A 17,427-nucleotide genomic window follows, 5' to 3' on the forward strand; every position below is an offset into this window, starting at 1 on the left:
TAAAATGTCCAATTAGAATAACTGGTTTTCATTTTTCAATGGCTAAAGTATAGATCAGATGCTAGTTTCTTTTACAGCCTGGCACACTTTCTTATCTTTTTCTTCCCTTTTCTAGTCGCAGAGGCAAATATTCACACATGCATATGCACGTGTGCACACAGTAATGTTTAGCCACAGCAATACTTGATCTGGTCAGAAGTGCTGGCAGTGTTCACTTGTGACCTGCCTGGCCACACCAACTGCACATCAGCTTTCTCTCTCTGTACTTGCTCCATGGCCATCAGAGCTGTACTGTTTATTGGGGGAGAGGAGTTAATATTTTCTATGTATAGAAATATACAGACCATAGCTAATTACTCATTATGAAGAGAGCTTCCAGTGAAAAATTAAGTGATCAGTGAATTTTAAACTCTTGATCTAAAATCCAAAATACTTTCTGAGGAAGAGAAGTTTGCCCTCTCTAACAATTGAATCTGATATAATTAACTTTTTTTTTACTGGTCATGATCCAAACCAATAGTAAAAAATAAACTTTACTTGTGATCAGCTCCTTCTCTCTGAACACAGTATTTGATATTAATTCTAGCAGTGTAATTTTGTAAAATTCCATTCTGCTCTGACTTAAGGCAGGCAAATCCCAAGTAATTAGGTAAAACTTCAGATACCCCCTATAGTATTCTGTCTATTTGGGTCTTTAAAAAATAATTGATGCTTTGTGATAGGAAAGACAATGGACATCTATTTGTGATAGTTGGTGGTGGAAGAGAGCATGACCATCTATTTAATGATTTTATTGAGGGATGACTTAGGCCCTATCATTGGCTCACTTGCCAGCCTTGTTTTCTTAAAGTATTGATAACCCAAATGTCATGCTTAGGTGCCCAGGTTTCTCAAATTAGTGTTTGAGAATTAATTGTTCTTTGATTTTCATGGCATCCTTTTGGTCAAGGAGATGTTTATAATGCTTACCATAAACAATATAAAAAGTGCTCTGATTAATATGAACAGGCTGTTCACTCTCACTATTTTCCAGAGAGGAGAGTGGCTAGCTGTGACCTCCCTGCCATCAAAGACTGGTGCTGCAATTCTTGCTTTTGAAGTACAATTACAGAATGGAAGCTAAACAACCTGTAGGAAGGTTTTTTTTCACTTATGACAGTTCCTCTGCTGTTGTCAACCCAATCAGATTAATTATTAGAATAGGTGATAAGTTCACTATATTGTTACACTTGATTTTGATCAGTGCTATATTTTTTTTGCCTCTTAGGCTGATGGAGATTATTATTGTTGCTTTGTTTCAAATACAGGAAAGAATTTAAGAGGGTGCTTAGAAAAAAGCCCATTTTCAAGTGTTTTTCTGAGTTGGGATGTTTTCCTGAACTGAAGTGTTAAATATTTCAGCCTAAGGCTGCAGACAGGACTGGCATTTTTGGATTCTAATCCTTTTTTTTTCTTTCCGGAAAAAAGAGCACTGTGAAAATCATTGTTTATCCCAGTTGATGGAGTGTTATACTCATAAATCATGATTATTTTCAAGCTTTTGGTTGAGATTATTTTGTTTTCACAGCCAGAAGCAGTAAAATAATCAATCATGTAATAATGCCATGGATAATTATCATGTTGCTTGGTGTTCTTTGAGCTACTGCAGGTGTGTTCAGAGCCTCTGCTGGTTGTGTTTAAACTGTGACTTTACAACTGAGGTGGTGAAGAGCTTTGGAATGTATCCACAATTGCTTTTTTTTTTTTTCCCTGTTATGAAATCCATAATTACTTTTGGGGTTTTTTTTTTTCCTTATGATTCAAAGCTTTTATGTGCTCCCTGGTATATTGTCTCTGAAAGTTTAGCATACAATTGTGCAGAAAAGCTATGTTTTTGATAGCTAGTAGACTTAGTTACATTTCTGCTAAATCAGAAATGATATTGAAATCCATTTGTGGCTTTAAAAACCTCAGGTGTTTTTCAGTGTAAATAGCATGGAGTTAATTCTTACTTATTAAACACTCAGAACAGTTTTATTATTTTATTTGGAAACAGGTACTGCTATATGCTTTGCTTTTCTTGCAAAACCAGAGTTCTGGGAGACTGTGGAGTTATTCTGTCACATACTTGTCTGAAATTCTGTGGTGAGTTGTAGTGATATAAATCACAACAGTCTTCCAAAAACTCTCTTCCTCCTTTTCTCTGTTTTAGTTTCTTGCTTCCATGCTTCTCCCTTCTTTGTGCTGACTGAAACACTCATGCAGCTGCACTGGGAACCACATCAGGGAGCTAACCTTTTCCCCTCTCAGCCTCTGGGCAACTGAGGCACAAAAGATTAACGGATATTTACTGCAGACATGAGATTCAGGTGCCCACATGCTTTTGAAAACCCTGGTAGACATCTGTCTGCATCTTTTGGCATCAAATTCTTTACTAATCCGGCCTGATGTGACTTGGCCAGGATTTTGCAGGAAGTGCTAAGAATTGAAAATAGGATTTGGATATTCCTTCATCATGTAGACTGTATGCTGTTAAATGTTGTCCACTTTACATTATAAAATAAGAGGACCTGGACTTTATTGCAACTTTATCAGAGTGTTTTGGCTGTGAATTAATAGAATAATTTGTAATCCAAAGTTTAACATTTTCAAAACTTAGCTGCACACAAAAAATACTGACTTGAAATGAGTATCTTCTTTTCCATGGGTTCTGTCTGTTTCACTGTAATGTTTTGACAGCTGTTAATGAAGCTTCTTCTGTCACTGAAATCAGAACAAATCTATATCTCTGGTTTGTCTCACTAACATTTCTGAACTCTCATTTTAAGTGGCAGATAGGAGCTGCAGGAGGAAGAATCTAAGTTATTCAATAGCTAAGCTCTATGATGAAAGTTGTGCAATGAAAGGATAAAGATTGACAGTGCAGTTGAAAGTGCAGATGTGTGGTTAATGTAAAATATGCTTTAACAGTATGAGGTGTTGAAATAAATCAAGGTATTCACTGAAGTCTGCATTTGAATCCCTGTTAATAATATTTTAAATTACTTATCTGATTTCTTTCTTCTCACACTGACTTCATCGTACTTGCTAAGGCGCCTGGCTGATGATTAAGAAGATAAACTGCATCTTCAGTATACTTTTTTCTGTTTTGAGGGTTTGTTGCAGCTCTGTGTGAAAATCAAGAATCTCCTTCTCTATAGTTCTGTTCTGATGACCAACTGATCTTTTTTACTGTGTTTTAGAGTGGTTTGATGGTAGGCTAATAAGGATTACTTAATTAAATTTGAATCTCTCTTAACATGTGTTTGAGAAATGAGTCTTCACTGTGCAGAATGAAAGTGATTAAACATCTATGGGTTTTCAAAATTTTATTTAAAATTGGTGTATTTTCCATCCAAATAATGATACTCTTTTTATTGCTACAGATCATAAACCTTGTGTCTGCCTTTTGTCCTGTAGTGTAGTTCCCACACTTTGCAACAGAATGTTTTTCCTCATACTTACTGAAATGAAAACATTTTGATATAGCTATTAGGTAAAATAGAAAAAAACTTATAGAGGGGAAAATCCATGCTAATGGAACAAGATGTTTTCTTTAACAGGGAATGCTTATGAATTGTGGGAATGTATTCTGTACAAGTCAACCCTGGCTTTTTTGAAAGGTTTCTTGTCTGTGTTAAATACCAGCTTTCTGAAGGTTCTGTGATTTTCAGGCTGCTGTTGCTTTTACTTTAAATATACTTTAAAAATGTTATTTTGATATTATAACAGAGCAGGCTTAGAAGAATTTACTTCCTTTCTAATGGTCTCATGGTGAGAATGTTTTATGACTATGAATTTAGCTGAAAGTAATCTGGAAGAGTTTTGGATGGCCAAAGAACACATTTAATTAGTAAACGTGCTAACCTATGAGCAGTATGCTTTGCGAGCTGATAACCAGCTAAGAAGTGACTGTTTTGCAGACTTCACCAGTGTCTCAGTAGAGCAACTGCAAGAGAAAGTGAAGGTTATTTTCCCCACCTTCAGCTTTTTTTATGTGAAGCTGCAGCAGTTAAGAAACGTGTGCTGTGAAGGTTCTAATCTGCCATCACTATGAAAGGGGTGCACTGATTTTATGCTACAAACTGCATCTTTTGTAGCCTATTCACCACCCTTTACAGGTCTGCCAAGCCCACTCTGCAATTGGTTGCCAGGGGCTGCAGATGTTGGAAAAGAGAAATTTCAATGAAAGACCCTGATTCAGCAACCAAGCAGCCTGCCTCCCCCAGCCAAAGTAATCAGATTGGCAGCTGAATCAAAGGGTACAGTGGGCCCTTTGTTTAGGAGCTCCAGAGGCTAGTAATTGACAGAAGGTCAACAAAGTTTTATGAAGAAAAGAACAGAATATTAGAGGGTATTAGGCTGAAGAGAGAGAGTTTGGGAATTTTGTGTTATTGGAAGAAAGTTAGAACTCGAGTAAAAGGTTACAGCCGCAGGAAGCAAAGGTTGCATATTGATGTTTAAATCTGAAAATGGTTTCAGCTACAGAAACAGGATTATTGATGAGTGGAAGAAACGTCGGAACAAAAATCTGCAGTTTCGCTAATTGTAGGGCTGTGCAATTTTTAGTGTTGAAGGATTTATTTGTAGGCTTTGGGATTTAAAACACAATGGTAGAGGGATGGTTCATTCATAGAATCATAAGATTGGAAAAGATCTTAAGAAGTCCTGTTTCATCTGGGAGAAGAAGCGTCTGTTACCTGTGCAGTATCAAATGCAGTAGACAGTTGCCAAATCTGACACAGTAGAAAATTTCATCTACTGTTTGAAGAATACTTGCTCTCAGTCCATAGCTAATCTTCTTTAGACCAAGCAGGCTTAGTAATCATTAAGTTTTTGATTTTCTTAGTCACATTTTGTGGACTATCTTCATGGTGCTAGTAATTGTATTTTACTTTTACTCTCATTTATCTTGAAATGGAACACAGAAAATTGAAGAAAGTAGCTTAGGGCCTTCCTAGCTTTGAGTAAATGGGGAAGATTACTGCTTTTTATGTGTGAATTCTGCCTTATTTGCAGTACCTTGCAGTTGTTGACTTATGTCTGATTCTAATCAGTGTCAGCCAAGTCAGCATTGGCTTCTATTTTAGTTATTACTCATCTCTCTGCTTTATTGTAAATGCTTAAAAATAACTTCTTTGTTCCATTATTTTTCCAGGAATTGAAGTTAAGCTGATAGCTCTATAATTTTCTGGCACACCTTTTTTTACCCTTTTGAATAAATAATAGGAAACGCTTGTGTGATTTCTCATGTTTTAAGATCTCATCTGTGCTCTGCAAATAATGAAAGACAGTTAATAACATCTCATGGTATTGCATCAGCCAGCCCTTAACTGCTCTAAATCAGTCAGGCCCACTCTGTTTGAAAATACCTGAGCACTGTTTTTCTCTTTCTGTGTGAGACTGAGGCCTTGTTTTGTTCCTGGTATCAATTATGGTAACCCCCTCCTTGTGACTGGCTTTTTGATGAAGATTAATGTCTTGTTTTGATGTCTGCTTATGGCCATGAGCATTTTGGAATCTGTTCATTGCACTTATCACTCAAGTAATGAATGATCTGCGAAGTCATAACCATTTCAGAGGGAAAAAAATCAGTTATTTTATGATGAGTGGTTTGTGCCTTGTGAGTTGATATTGTGATCAGCTGGGCAACTTAGTTTTCAAAAATTTAAAAGAGCCTTCCTGCCCCAATAACACTGGATATTTGCTCCTGTGTTTTGTTGGTCATTGGTGTATAAAATGGAGCCTCAGTGGGCCTACCTGTGTAGAATCTTGTCAGTAAGAAAGTTGTCTTCATGTTTTCAGGAGAAGCAAAATTTAAAAATAAGTAGTAATTATTTATATACAAGTAGGAAAAGAATTTTCTGTATTACCTGTTCCCTTGCTAAAGTTCACTATGTGAGTTAAAGGAACTTAATGCATTTTGTACATCAAAATTATAGATTATTATATTATTTTAAATACGGGTTTTCTTTTGGAGTTGGATTTTCCGTAAGTTGAAATGGCTTGCTTTACTGCCTTGAAAAGTTAAATCATTTTTGTGTGGGTGAGCAGTTTAAAAGAGTTACTGTTTACAGCATCTACATTTTACTTGATTGTGTGTTCCCTGAAGAGAGGTTTAATAAGGTATTCCTTAGTATCTGGCAAGTGGCACATCTGCCCATTGGCATTCAGTGTGAGTTCTGGTTCTGTTGAAATCTTGTCTGGTCATGCAATGTGGAAGGAGAACAGGGCACTCATGATCTCTTCTTCCTTGCACTCCCACTGCAAACATAAATTAAAGAAGTGTGTCTTCAGAAATAAACTGTGATACACTTAATGTCTGTGGAGAGAATTTATGCTAGTGAAAAGTGTGAGAATAACCATATAGGAGCAAAGGAGAGATGTGTGCAGTGCTATGTCTTGGCTCTGAGGACCACAGGAAAGGTGAATGTGAAGTAAAAGTGTAAGAAGAGATCTAAGTACACAGTACTACTCTGTGCTGGGTGTTTACCCAGCCTCCAGCCATTTTCAGCTCAGGGGCTTCAATATGCCCACACAGGATTTCTGTGAGAGAGGTCTCGCTGAACTTGTCCCGTCTTACCTGTAGGTCATCTGAACTCTGCACTCAGTCTAATTACATCTCCTCTGAGAAAACTTTACCTTGTTTTATCTTTGATTTGAAGTTGATTGTTGCTATTTTTTCTAGCACTGCCATTTTTACCAAGAGTCCATCCACTCTGTAGATTCTCATGATCTGTAGACTTTTACGGTCTTTGAACTCAGCCATCTCCCTCGCAGAGTGGCAAAGCAGCAGTACAAAAACTGGTTTATGAGTAAATATTCTCACTTCTCAAACTCTTCCAACTCTTCTGTACCCTTTTTGAAGTAAGAGAGCCTCAACAGCACACAAAGAGAGCATACTTACTGCCAGAGTGAGTTGGCAAGATCACATGAAGGGTTCAATTATTGAGCATTTATTTTCTTACCAGTTTTTAATTAGAACTCTATAGTTGATTGCTGCTGTTCTTTTAGTTTGTGCTTTGCAAGTCTACCTCTTTTCTTAGTGCTGTATGACAATGCTACATTTGTTATAGATACAAAAAACGATGTGACTATTTGGTATCTTTGTGACATCTAAAACCAGTTTAATGAACAATTATGTTTTTCCTAGCATTAATTTTTTATTGAAAACCGACATGAAAATTGGGCACCTTAAATTACTTCATGGACTTTTTCCCCTTCATGGAGTGCACCAGCACATGAATGTTCTTCTAGGAAAAGATACTGGAAGCAAGAAGAAAAAAGCAAAATGGGATACCCTTATGGAAATATTGATTAAACAAAGTGAGAAAAGGGAGTTAAAAATCAGAAGTAGACAGGAGCATAGTTGTGTAGGCATCTTCAAACAAGAGTAAGACTGCAGAGAGTTGATCATGGGACATGATCAGGGTCCATGTGTACAGCAGTGAGGAAAACTGGGAAAAAAAAAGACAAAAATTGCTAGCTGTTGAGGTAAACACCATGGATTCACTCCTGGCAGGAAAAACATACTGTGTTATTTGTGCAAAGTCAGAAAGCACTGAAAATAATATAAAGAAAATAATATTCAAGAGGAGTACACAGCTCTAAGTTCTTGACTTCAGAATATTTAAATTCTGTTTAGTACAGGATAAAAAAGACTTTATTTTGTTATAGTGACTTGCTGGTTGTCTTTTTAGTCTTGAAAACTTAATTTTTCATATCGATAATAAAGTTTTTGTGTTTTAAGTTGTGGTAGAGAAACTTTAGGATTAAAGCTTGGAATTGATCATAAAGGTAGTTGAAGTACAATTTTGCAGTTTATAGAAAATATAAATGTTTCTTTCATAAAAGCAAATTTAAGTGACAGATCTGATTTGTATTTATGATTTGCAAAGATTGCAAAAGATTTTTATTTTAACTTTGTTAAGTTCTGGAGATTTTGATGCTAGTGGTTTGTAATTGTTCTCTAGTCAAGCACATATGAAGACTGATTTTTCCAGACAGAAGCATATCAAGTACAAGAGTGAATCACATAAAACCATTATTGGTATTTTTTCAAAACAGCAAACGCTTTTGTTTCTTTCTGCCTTTGTTCTGAAAAACTTTAAAAGATTAAGAGATATGGGCTTGGGAAGGAGAGATGAGAGAGGAAAACATTTCTGTGCTCATTTATCTGAACTTGTGATGTCTTTTTCTGTTGTGAGTCCCATGAGATTACTGAAGAAATGGAAACTACTATTTTAAAGGTGAAGATGTGGTATTAAACAAAAAGTGCCACTCAGATCTCAGGCAACCTGCAGTCTGGATAGCTGAGTGTTAAGCAATCTAATACCCTTAAGAACAGTTTTGTAAAAATGTTCCACCCTGTGAATGCTGGTGGATTATGATCAACAGAATAAGATATGAGCAGGTGCCTGTGGATTAAAAAACTGGTCAGTTTTCCTACTTTTCTTTCTGCTCTGGCCATCTCATCTTGGATTTGTTTTCCTTGTGGCCAGTAAATGCTGCTGCCCCTTCTAAACCCTGTGTGACAGAGAGAAGCTCAAGCAAGAGCAAGGAGTAGAGGTGAACTTGTCTTTCTGCCCCTTGGTAAGAACAAGATGTGATGTATCCCTGCTCAAATTTGACAGAATATGCCTGTCATGCCTTCACCACTTCACCCTGAATCAAAAAGATCAGCAAAGGCTCTGTACAGCTAAAAGTCAGGTGCTAAGTGTGTACCATGCCTGCAGGGGTATGAAGACACACCATGTTGGGATTTGGAATGGCAAGGGTGGCAGTAGCCAACCACCACCACCACCATATCCATTTCTTGGCCACCCATATCCATTTCTCCCTCCAGTCTGCAGGTGGATATTTTCTATGATTTCCACTGGCCAGTGCTGGGAGTGGCAGAAGATGTAGGATGTCTGCCCAAGCCTTAGCTGTTCCAAATTGAAGGAGTGTGTTACCAAGGGTACAACACCCTCTTCAGCATCACTCTAATTGTGGTGTCTGAGAATGAGCACACAAATCAAGTGGAATCTTTACTATTGCCAGGCAAAGAATCTCAAGCATTGGGAGATAAAGGTAGAGATGAAGTAGTGACAGGTGACAGAACTGTGATGAAAGAAATACTTTCAGACCCAGCCTGCTGTGAAAAATGTCTCCGATTTCCATGTTTTACCTGATAAAGGCAAGTTAGCTGAATCTCTTCTCAAATAATGGGTGAAAGAATAAACAAACAAACAAAAAAGTGTCTCAATTATTTTCTTCTTTGATAATATGGTGTAAGATAGGGATAAGGTTACTTGTATTTTACTTGCATTCAGAGTGGAATTGTAGTTTGAAGAAAGGGTAATGGAGACAAAAAGAAGAAGAAGAGTCTTTTCTCTAGCTTCATTTCATCTAAAATGATACCATGAACACCCCTAACAGATCTACAATGAATCCCAGATCTTTCACTTCAGATCTTGATGACCTCAGATTTACATATCTTTGTATGCTAAGGATGTAAGGAATTTGGATGACTGAATATAAATTAGAAAATATAAAAAAAATATAGGGGTGTCATTTTAGAAGCTGCTTAGTTAAACATCTCTACTGTTCTCTGAGTTAGAACTTCAGTTCTGTTCCTTACCTAATATTTTTAAAAGGGAGAGCAAACAGGTGATGTATAATGATTGGAGTTTTGCAAGACCTGCAAATGCAAAGGAACTTCCAAGTACTGTCTGCAGTGTGCTAGCTTGTACTGATATATTAGACAGAAAAAAAAGGAGCACATACAGAAGATGTCTGTCCATTTCCTCACACTTTGAAATCCTTGGAAGACAGTTATTATAGTTTAATTTCTAAAGAAATCTTTTAGGGATGAGGCTGAGAGTAGGATAAGAAAGTCAGTAGTGATGATGAGTCTGACCTCTGCAGATGGAATCTGAATTACCATAGTGTAAGTTTAATAGCAAGTTTATGCCATTTTGTAACTGAGGCTATCAGTAAAGCTCACATACTGTTTAATTTGCTAAGCCACCATTGCTTCCAGGAAATGTTTGCATTCTTTGTAAAAATGTATGGACTTTATTCTACTAAGAACTGGACTGTAGTTTTTAATGCTTTCTATTTTGCCAAACACCCAGTAATCCACAAAGTAGTTATTGTAGCATTTTCTAATCCGCAATGGATAAATCCTGACCTTGTCGAAATGTGTTTCCTGTGTGCTGTGTTTTCCATGTGCAACTGTGGAAGCAGAATATGGACTGAGAGAATGTGCTGAACTCACTGTTACAATGCTGTTTAACAGAAAGATTTGCTCATCACCTCAATTCAACAAAGTCTTCTTTTCTTTGTAGGTGAAATGGAAATTCCAGATTCAAACGATCCCTTAAGTCATGTGGATGGACTTGAGAGACCAATTCCAACACCTAAAGGTAAAATGAATTCTAATTTCATTACCCTGCTTAAGTATAAACATTCTTCAGAAAGGACCAGTAAAATCCTGTTATGGTATGTTCCCTATATTTGTCTATTAATACAAGTCTGCAAGGAAAGCGACCTTCCTTTCGTAAATTAGCACTTCTGATTCCAAGCAGGGAGTTCCAAGCAAGGATAAAGCAATCTATAAAAATTAATTTTGAAGCTTGTTGAGTCCTCCCACATGGAGGGGTTAGATGTTTGATCCAAATACAGTGTGCTATTATTACCTTCCTAGCATATTTTATTTCACATTGTTGCCATGAAATTGATTTAATTTTGTACAGTGCCACACTTAGCATCTCCAGGTAAATGTTAAGTATTGGTGTCTTTAGTTTGAGGTAATGAAATCTAGCCCATTACAAGACAAGAATATGTACTTTTTGAGCTCTGAGCATTAATGCTTTGGGTTTTTAAAGTGACTGTAGTGTCAGGATTTCTAGTTATTTATTAGTTAACATAAATTTTGTGACACTTTACCACTTAAAACTATAGATCCAAAAGCTATTCTTGGATCTGCAGATGCACATATTTACTGCAAATTGTGCTGCCAATTGCAATTTGATGCAACTTTCTAAAGCAGAAAATTTCAGTATTCTACCTGAAGAACAATATTTTTTTCAGTTGCATACTGAATTTATCTTTTTATGGATGCATTGCTGTAGTAATGTCAACTCTTATGCTAAAGAAAAGTGTCAGATGATAATGTCAGCTTCATTAAGGAGCACATGTTGAAATCTCCAGAGCTGTGGTATTGACCAGATCTTCTTGAAGTTTGTCTTTCAGAGGAACATGAATTTTGAGAGTACTTTGGAATATAGTTTCTCTTCTTAGAGACACCCAAGGTTATCTAATCATACTGTTCACCTGAATATTTGTTAGATTTCTTACCTTAAATGTGCCTATTAAGAGGTTTTTTTATGGAATCTTCCTTTAAATTTTGTCCATAAAGACAGATGACTTTTATGGAATCTTCCTTTAAATTTTGTCCATAAAGACAGATGACTTTTATGGAATCTTCCTTTAAATTTTGTCCTTAAGATAGATGTGTTTCTGTTTACACATGTAAACCACCTTGCTACTGATTATCAGCATGGGACTAAGTCCCTCCTATTTGGAAAGAGGACATGGTACACTTTATTTCTCAACTCTTCGCCACTTTCTGAACCTGCTGAAATATTTTAGAAGTTTAGAATTTGAGATTTATTCTGGGAAAAAAAATTTAGTAGTAGTAATTCCTGTAGTAGCACCAGTTGTTTTATTCACACTGAAGTACACAGTACTTTTGATGAAAAAGGGCCATGTTTAATTTTTAACTGCATCTGATAGGCTTGTTTGCCTGGCAAGTTGGTCCCACTTCTCTCTTTTGTTATGTTTGGTCTTTTAAGACTACAGACATAAAAAAGGGGTGGTGGGTTTTTTGTGGTTTTTGTTGTTGTTGTTGTTGTTGTTTTCATGTGACAGTGCTTGGTTAATTTCTTGCTGAAAAAGGAGTTCCAGTTACTTCCTTCCTTTGCAGAGCCACAGGCAATATCAGTCTGAGGAAGTAATTAATCAAACATTTCTACACCATAAGAACTTCTATATTTCCTTCAGAAGAAAAAAAAAAGAGGAAGTAAAAAAGAGCCCCATGTTCTTAAGTTATTCACTGGTATACAATCAGTTGTTAGTTTCCAGCATGCCTAGTTTAGAAATGGCCTCATTTGCTCTCTCTTTTTTTTTTTTTTTTTTTTTTTTTTAAATGTGGGCACAAAATTCTCCATAGAAGCAAAGCTAGTTGGAATGTTAGCTCAGGTGTTACTGTGTCATAGTAAGGTATCAGGTTTTGTTACAAAAAGCACTAGACAGTTCTACTTCAAAGTTTGGGCTTACTGTTGAGATCATTAGAAACAGTTCTAAAGCCCTTCCATCATATCAACCTTCTCCCTTCCTTCTGAAATCTTGAGTTATTTTGATTTGCTTGTGAACTCCTATTTTAAAATTTTTTCTTTTTTTGGAATAGACCCAAAACAGGCATGGAGATAACCAGCTTTAATAATACCCAATTAAAAGCCACTTAGAAAGTACCAAGTATTAGTCATTCTCTTCTCTAGAATCTTCCAGAAGTCCTGAGAAATGATTCTGTTTCCAATGAAAAAAACAGTTTAAGCAAGGTATTATTAATAATGCTCATTTACAAAAATGTTGGAAGTCTCTTCCTACATGTGAAGCTAGTCTTTTGATAGTTGATGGGAAGGGACAATAGCTTGGCTAGGCCTTTGAGGAGAATTTATTTTCCCTTGTTTCCTTTAAATGAGCACCTGAATGACTAATAAGCACTGTGTCTGAGCAATGTTTCACTGAAAACCAGTGCAGAGCAGTAGTTTGCTGTAGAAGAACTTAGGTCTGCTTTGGAATAGAAGTAAAACATTCGAGCACAGTCCAAGTCTCCTCTCAGTCCTGTCAGTCTTTGCAAAGTTGATAGTTTCCCCAATCTTACTTTCAAGTAAGCCTCATTTGGTGTCTTGCTCTTTTGCACAAACAATCTAACATACTCTCACTGGGTCATAAAAACCCACTGATTTCAGGGGAGAGGACAGTGTGCACGTTGTGACAGTGTTTCAAAGCTAATTCTGCTTCATTCCTGGATTGGCAGTTGTTCATTCCTTGTTCCTAAGGACATCTCAAGAGAATGTGAACCAAATCAACTTATTTTACATGTTTCTGGATGGATTTTTGTACATTGAGAAAAAAAAATAGGATGAAGGATGAGATGCAAATTGGATTAAATTAGGCTGTAAAGGTATCATTTCATCTGGAAATGTTGTGTGGCGGTATATAATAGTGTAGTTTCTTTAGCTACTCCTGTGTATCTTGGGAGATCTGCCAACATCCCATCCATTTTCTTATGTGACTCAAATAAACTGTTAGTCCCTCATCTTCATAGCAGGATTAAATAAAGCAGAGGATGAAGAATTGGGGAGACTGTTTTTTATTTAGGAAACTGTTCTGTGCAAGTAATCGTGAGTCTTAGGCTTCAGTCTATCCTCCTTAGTAGGATGATGCTTCTCAGTTTATTTGGAATTCTGATTTACTTGTGGAAGGAGTCCCTTTACTGGACTCCCACCACCTGCCAAGGTGTTACGATGCCATTGATGTCCCCTAAGCTCAATACTGTCACACACACCTCTAGAAAGACATAATTTGCATTTCAGCAACTTTCACATGCATTTTCTCTTACTACAGTCTCAGTTCTTTTATAAGCTTAGGAAACTCCATATCTCGTGGATATTCTTTGTAGATTACCTGTCAACTTCATGAACATTTTATGCTTAGTACCATGTTCATAACACAGTAAATTTTGGAACAATGGTGTCTTCCTCAGCATTCCATAAGCCAAAGTATGCATCCTAGGTGAAAAATTATGTCTTATTGTGGGAAAATGTGACTTTGCCTATGGTGGAAATATCATTAGTTTAATTACTCAAAATACTGTCCCCAAACCCTTTTGGGTTGGATATAAATTTTTATTAGTCTAAAAATGTCAGAGCAGAAATTTGCCATATGAAAGAGTTGTGGTGAGCAAGATCATGCTCTTTTATTGATACCTAAGAAAAAAAGACTTTGAAGACAAAAATGAAAAAAGCTTGAAAGGCATTAAGAAAGAAAAAAGTAAGATAGCTTAGGGAAAAAAAATCCCACATTGCTTTTTACATAAAATTTTACATAAAATAGTATCCATATTTCCATAGGGGTTTTGAACATGGGAAGTGTTTTATTCCATGAATCTGAAAATGGTCTAAATTTATTCAGTTATGCAGAAAAAAGGTATTTGCCCTTTTTTTTTAAAACAGGTGATTTTAAATTCTGAGTATCTCAAGCTGAGACTCTTGTAAACTGTACTGTGTTCTGTAATACCAAACGAATGGCTTTATGGTCTTTTTTGATTGTTGCATAAAGTTAATTAAATAAGTATTTATGTCTTATGGAGAAGTAAGTATTCTAAAAAGTGATAAAACTTATATACAGTTACTACTTGATCTGAAAAAACTGCTCTATCCTCAGGTATCTAGCCATTTATGAATCAGATTTGCCTTTCTTTTTCTCAAAAACTGGATATTCAGTGGTGGTTCTTCTTGTGCAGAGCAGAAAGAAAGGTGAATCCACTTGGATAGGAGCCAAAGTAGATGACTGTCTCAGAGTGTGATTATCTCAGGAATACAGAAAGATGTGAATCTCAGTGTAGTATCATCGATACTGACACTTAGACAATGTGTAAATTGTCAAATCGCTTTGATGCTCCTTGCTATACTTTCTGCTTTTGGGAAATAAGAAGGCTGGTTTCATCCCATCTCATGACTCTTCAATATTCATAAATGGTTTGGAAGTTCTGAGATAAAAAGGGTTAAAAATTGTTAGGAAGTACTATTCATGGTTGCCATATTGAAGCTTATTTTAAAATTCTGAATGCATAAATATTTTTAAAATCACATAGAAAAAAAAGAGTAAAAGCAATAAAAAATGAACAGGAACTAAAATTTGAATTGAAAACAATTAAGGCAGAATTTACATGATCTAAAGTAACTAAGGTGCCTTAAAATATTTTTTTAGAATGAACTTCAAAATCGCAGCTAAGATCTTAAAATAACAAAAGCAGAACAATCACTTTATATTGTGTTTATGCCAAGAATAACACATATGGTTTGAGCCAATAACTTGGACATGTAAGTGCCAGAATAATGTAAATAAAACTAAGAAATATAATATGCATGTGAGGTCTTAGCGACAGTTGCACCCTTTAGCTTTTTAGTTTAGTATCTATTCTTGTGCATATCTTGACAATGATTTGACACACTCTGGAAAAGCTTATTTTTATATTCTTGCCAAAACATGAATAATAGACCTGTCATTTTAATGTTGATTTGCTTTGGGATTCTGTTTGATATATTTATATCAAATTTATTCCATTTAAAAATATGAAGTACTGGCAACCTAACAAAGGTTTTCCAAATATGAAAGAGTTTTGCTGGAATTCATGTCAACCATTTCCCTAAGCTATGTTATTCATAGAGTGCATAGAATATGATAGCAAAACATAATATATAGATTAAGTTGCATTGTCCTCTCATAGCTTCTTGACAGAACAGTTTTTAATCTGTTCAAGCAAAATAAATACTAGTACTGGCTGTAGACTATGTTGGGAACCATAATGAAAGAGAAATTTAATTTACAGCATTTTTGCCTGCAGCAAATGCAGAAATATCTACCAGAGAGATTTTCCTTTTGACATAGTTGAACCATGCCAAAGATCACTGAAGGCAAGGGAAGCATTTTCCTTCATTTCAATGACCCTTGGAAACAAACCAAAGTATAAAAACAATTATATAACAATATTAATTTCACAACACAGGAAATTTCTGGACATTTTACTTGTATTTTTTAAAGAAATTGTATTTGTTATCCATCTCCCAAATAAAATATAAATCTTTATAACACGACTTTTACAATGCAGGACATTCACAGGTTTGGCAATATGTAACAGGAACAAAATATTATATATAGAGTATTTATTTTCTGTTTCAAAATTATGTTAGTATTAAAACAAATTAACAATTCTGTTCCAGTTTTAAAAAATTCTACTTAACTAATGCTTAAGGCAAAATACAGGACGCAAGTTAAATACAAGTCCTAGCATTTTCACATTTCATTTTCCTTTGTACCTGTCCAAATTAAGATTTACTTAGACAAAAGTAGAACTACATTGGGAAAAAAATTACTTTGTACATTGTTGAGGTCCTAATTTATCCTGGGAAAATTTGTTTTTTTCCCCAGATCATTCTGTCAAACTGGCATCTACACTGTGTGGTGTGACGTACATTACCAAAAAAGTAACTGCTGATTATCACCACAGAAATCAAATAAAGAAAACATTCTTTAGAACATGGTTGGTTAAATTTTCCACTTTGTTTGAAAGAATTGCAATTATGGGTTATCTAAAGTGGACACCAAATAACAGAGCAGCTCAACAAATGGCTGCCCGCCCTGTCATAGAGATCCTTCTGAATCAGTGAGCACATAAACATCGCTTCTCAAAGAGGAAATGAAACCAGCAGATAGAGAGTGTGCAGTTCAGGGTGGACAGAGGCAGAGAATAGGCCCTGAGCAGCCCCACTGCTCTTAGAGAACTTTGCAAAACACAAATGCTTAGAAGTTCATTAGGTTAAAATATTTATTACTTGGTTTGTAATAACAAGGTAATATAAAACACTGGAGAAAATACCTGTAAAATTGGCAGGAGTAATGATGAACTAAAGCTGAATTTTGACCTGCAGGAAATAGATGCAGTGGCGCTGACTTCATGCAAAGTCTGTGTAATTGCACTGGGTCTGAATTAACCCATAAATCTTTGGCATTGCTTTCCATGGTGACAGTTTTGTTCTGGTTATTATTAGGATCAGATTCACAGATTCATATGAAATATTTTGGATGACTTAAAGATATGGATCTAATTACTTCCTGCAGTAGTTCTGTTTTAATTAGTAAAACAGAAAGTTCTAACATGGATTTAATCCTGAGTTAATAAGTCCTAATGAGTAAATTTATTCTCTGTTTTCGTCCAAATGTATTTGAATTTAATATCCATGACTATCCCAAAAAGAGGGAGCTGATTTTAATCCCAGCTGATTTTAAATCAGAAAAAGTGAAATGGTGATAAGGGTTTGAGCAAGGTATAAGCTGACCAATGGCACAAGAACAATGTAGCCCTCTCATGTACTTGTCTGTGAAGAGCAAAAAATATATTAGAGAGCCAGACAAACCACAATCCTTGTCTGTCTTCTTACAGGACTTGAATTGGCCTCACCTTTTAGACTGATCTCTGCTTCTTTCATTTCTTGGGTATCAGAAGCATCTCTGAGCCAGATGAACATACCTCTGTGCTGGCTCCATGCTGGAAGAGGCCCAGCTTCTTTGCAAAAA

The 17,427-nt window shown here is 35.8% G+C and overlaps 1 protein-coding gene across 3 annotated transcripts in view; it reads left to right on the forward strand.

Moving 5' to 3' along the window:
• The window catches only part of ROR2 (receptor tyrosine kinase like orphan receptor 2), a 148,847-nt gene that overhangs the window by 89,116 nt on the left and 42,304 nt on the right, over positions 1–17,427 (forward strand). For all 3 annotated transcript variants that reach the window (XM_059873876.1, XM_059873875.1, XM_059873877.1), the window contains exon 2: positions 10,350–10,427. In XM_059873876.1, the coding sequence (XP_059729859.1) occupies positions 10,350–10,427 (78 nt within the window). The remainder of the gene's footprint in view (positions 1–10,349; positions 10,428–17,427) is intronic.

Source organism: Haemorhous mexicanus, chromosome Z (assembly GCF_027477595.1).
Source record: "Haemorhous mexicanus isolate bHaeMex1 chromosome Z, bHaeMex1.pri, whole genome shotgun sequence".
In the NCBI taxonomy this organism is placed as follows: Eukaryota; Metazoa; Chordata; class Aves; order Passeriformes; family Fringillidae; genus Haemorhous; species Haemorhous mexicanus.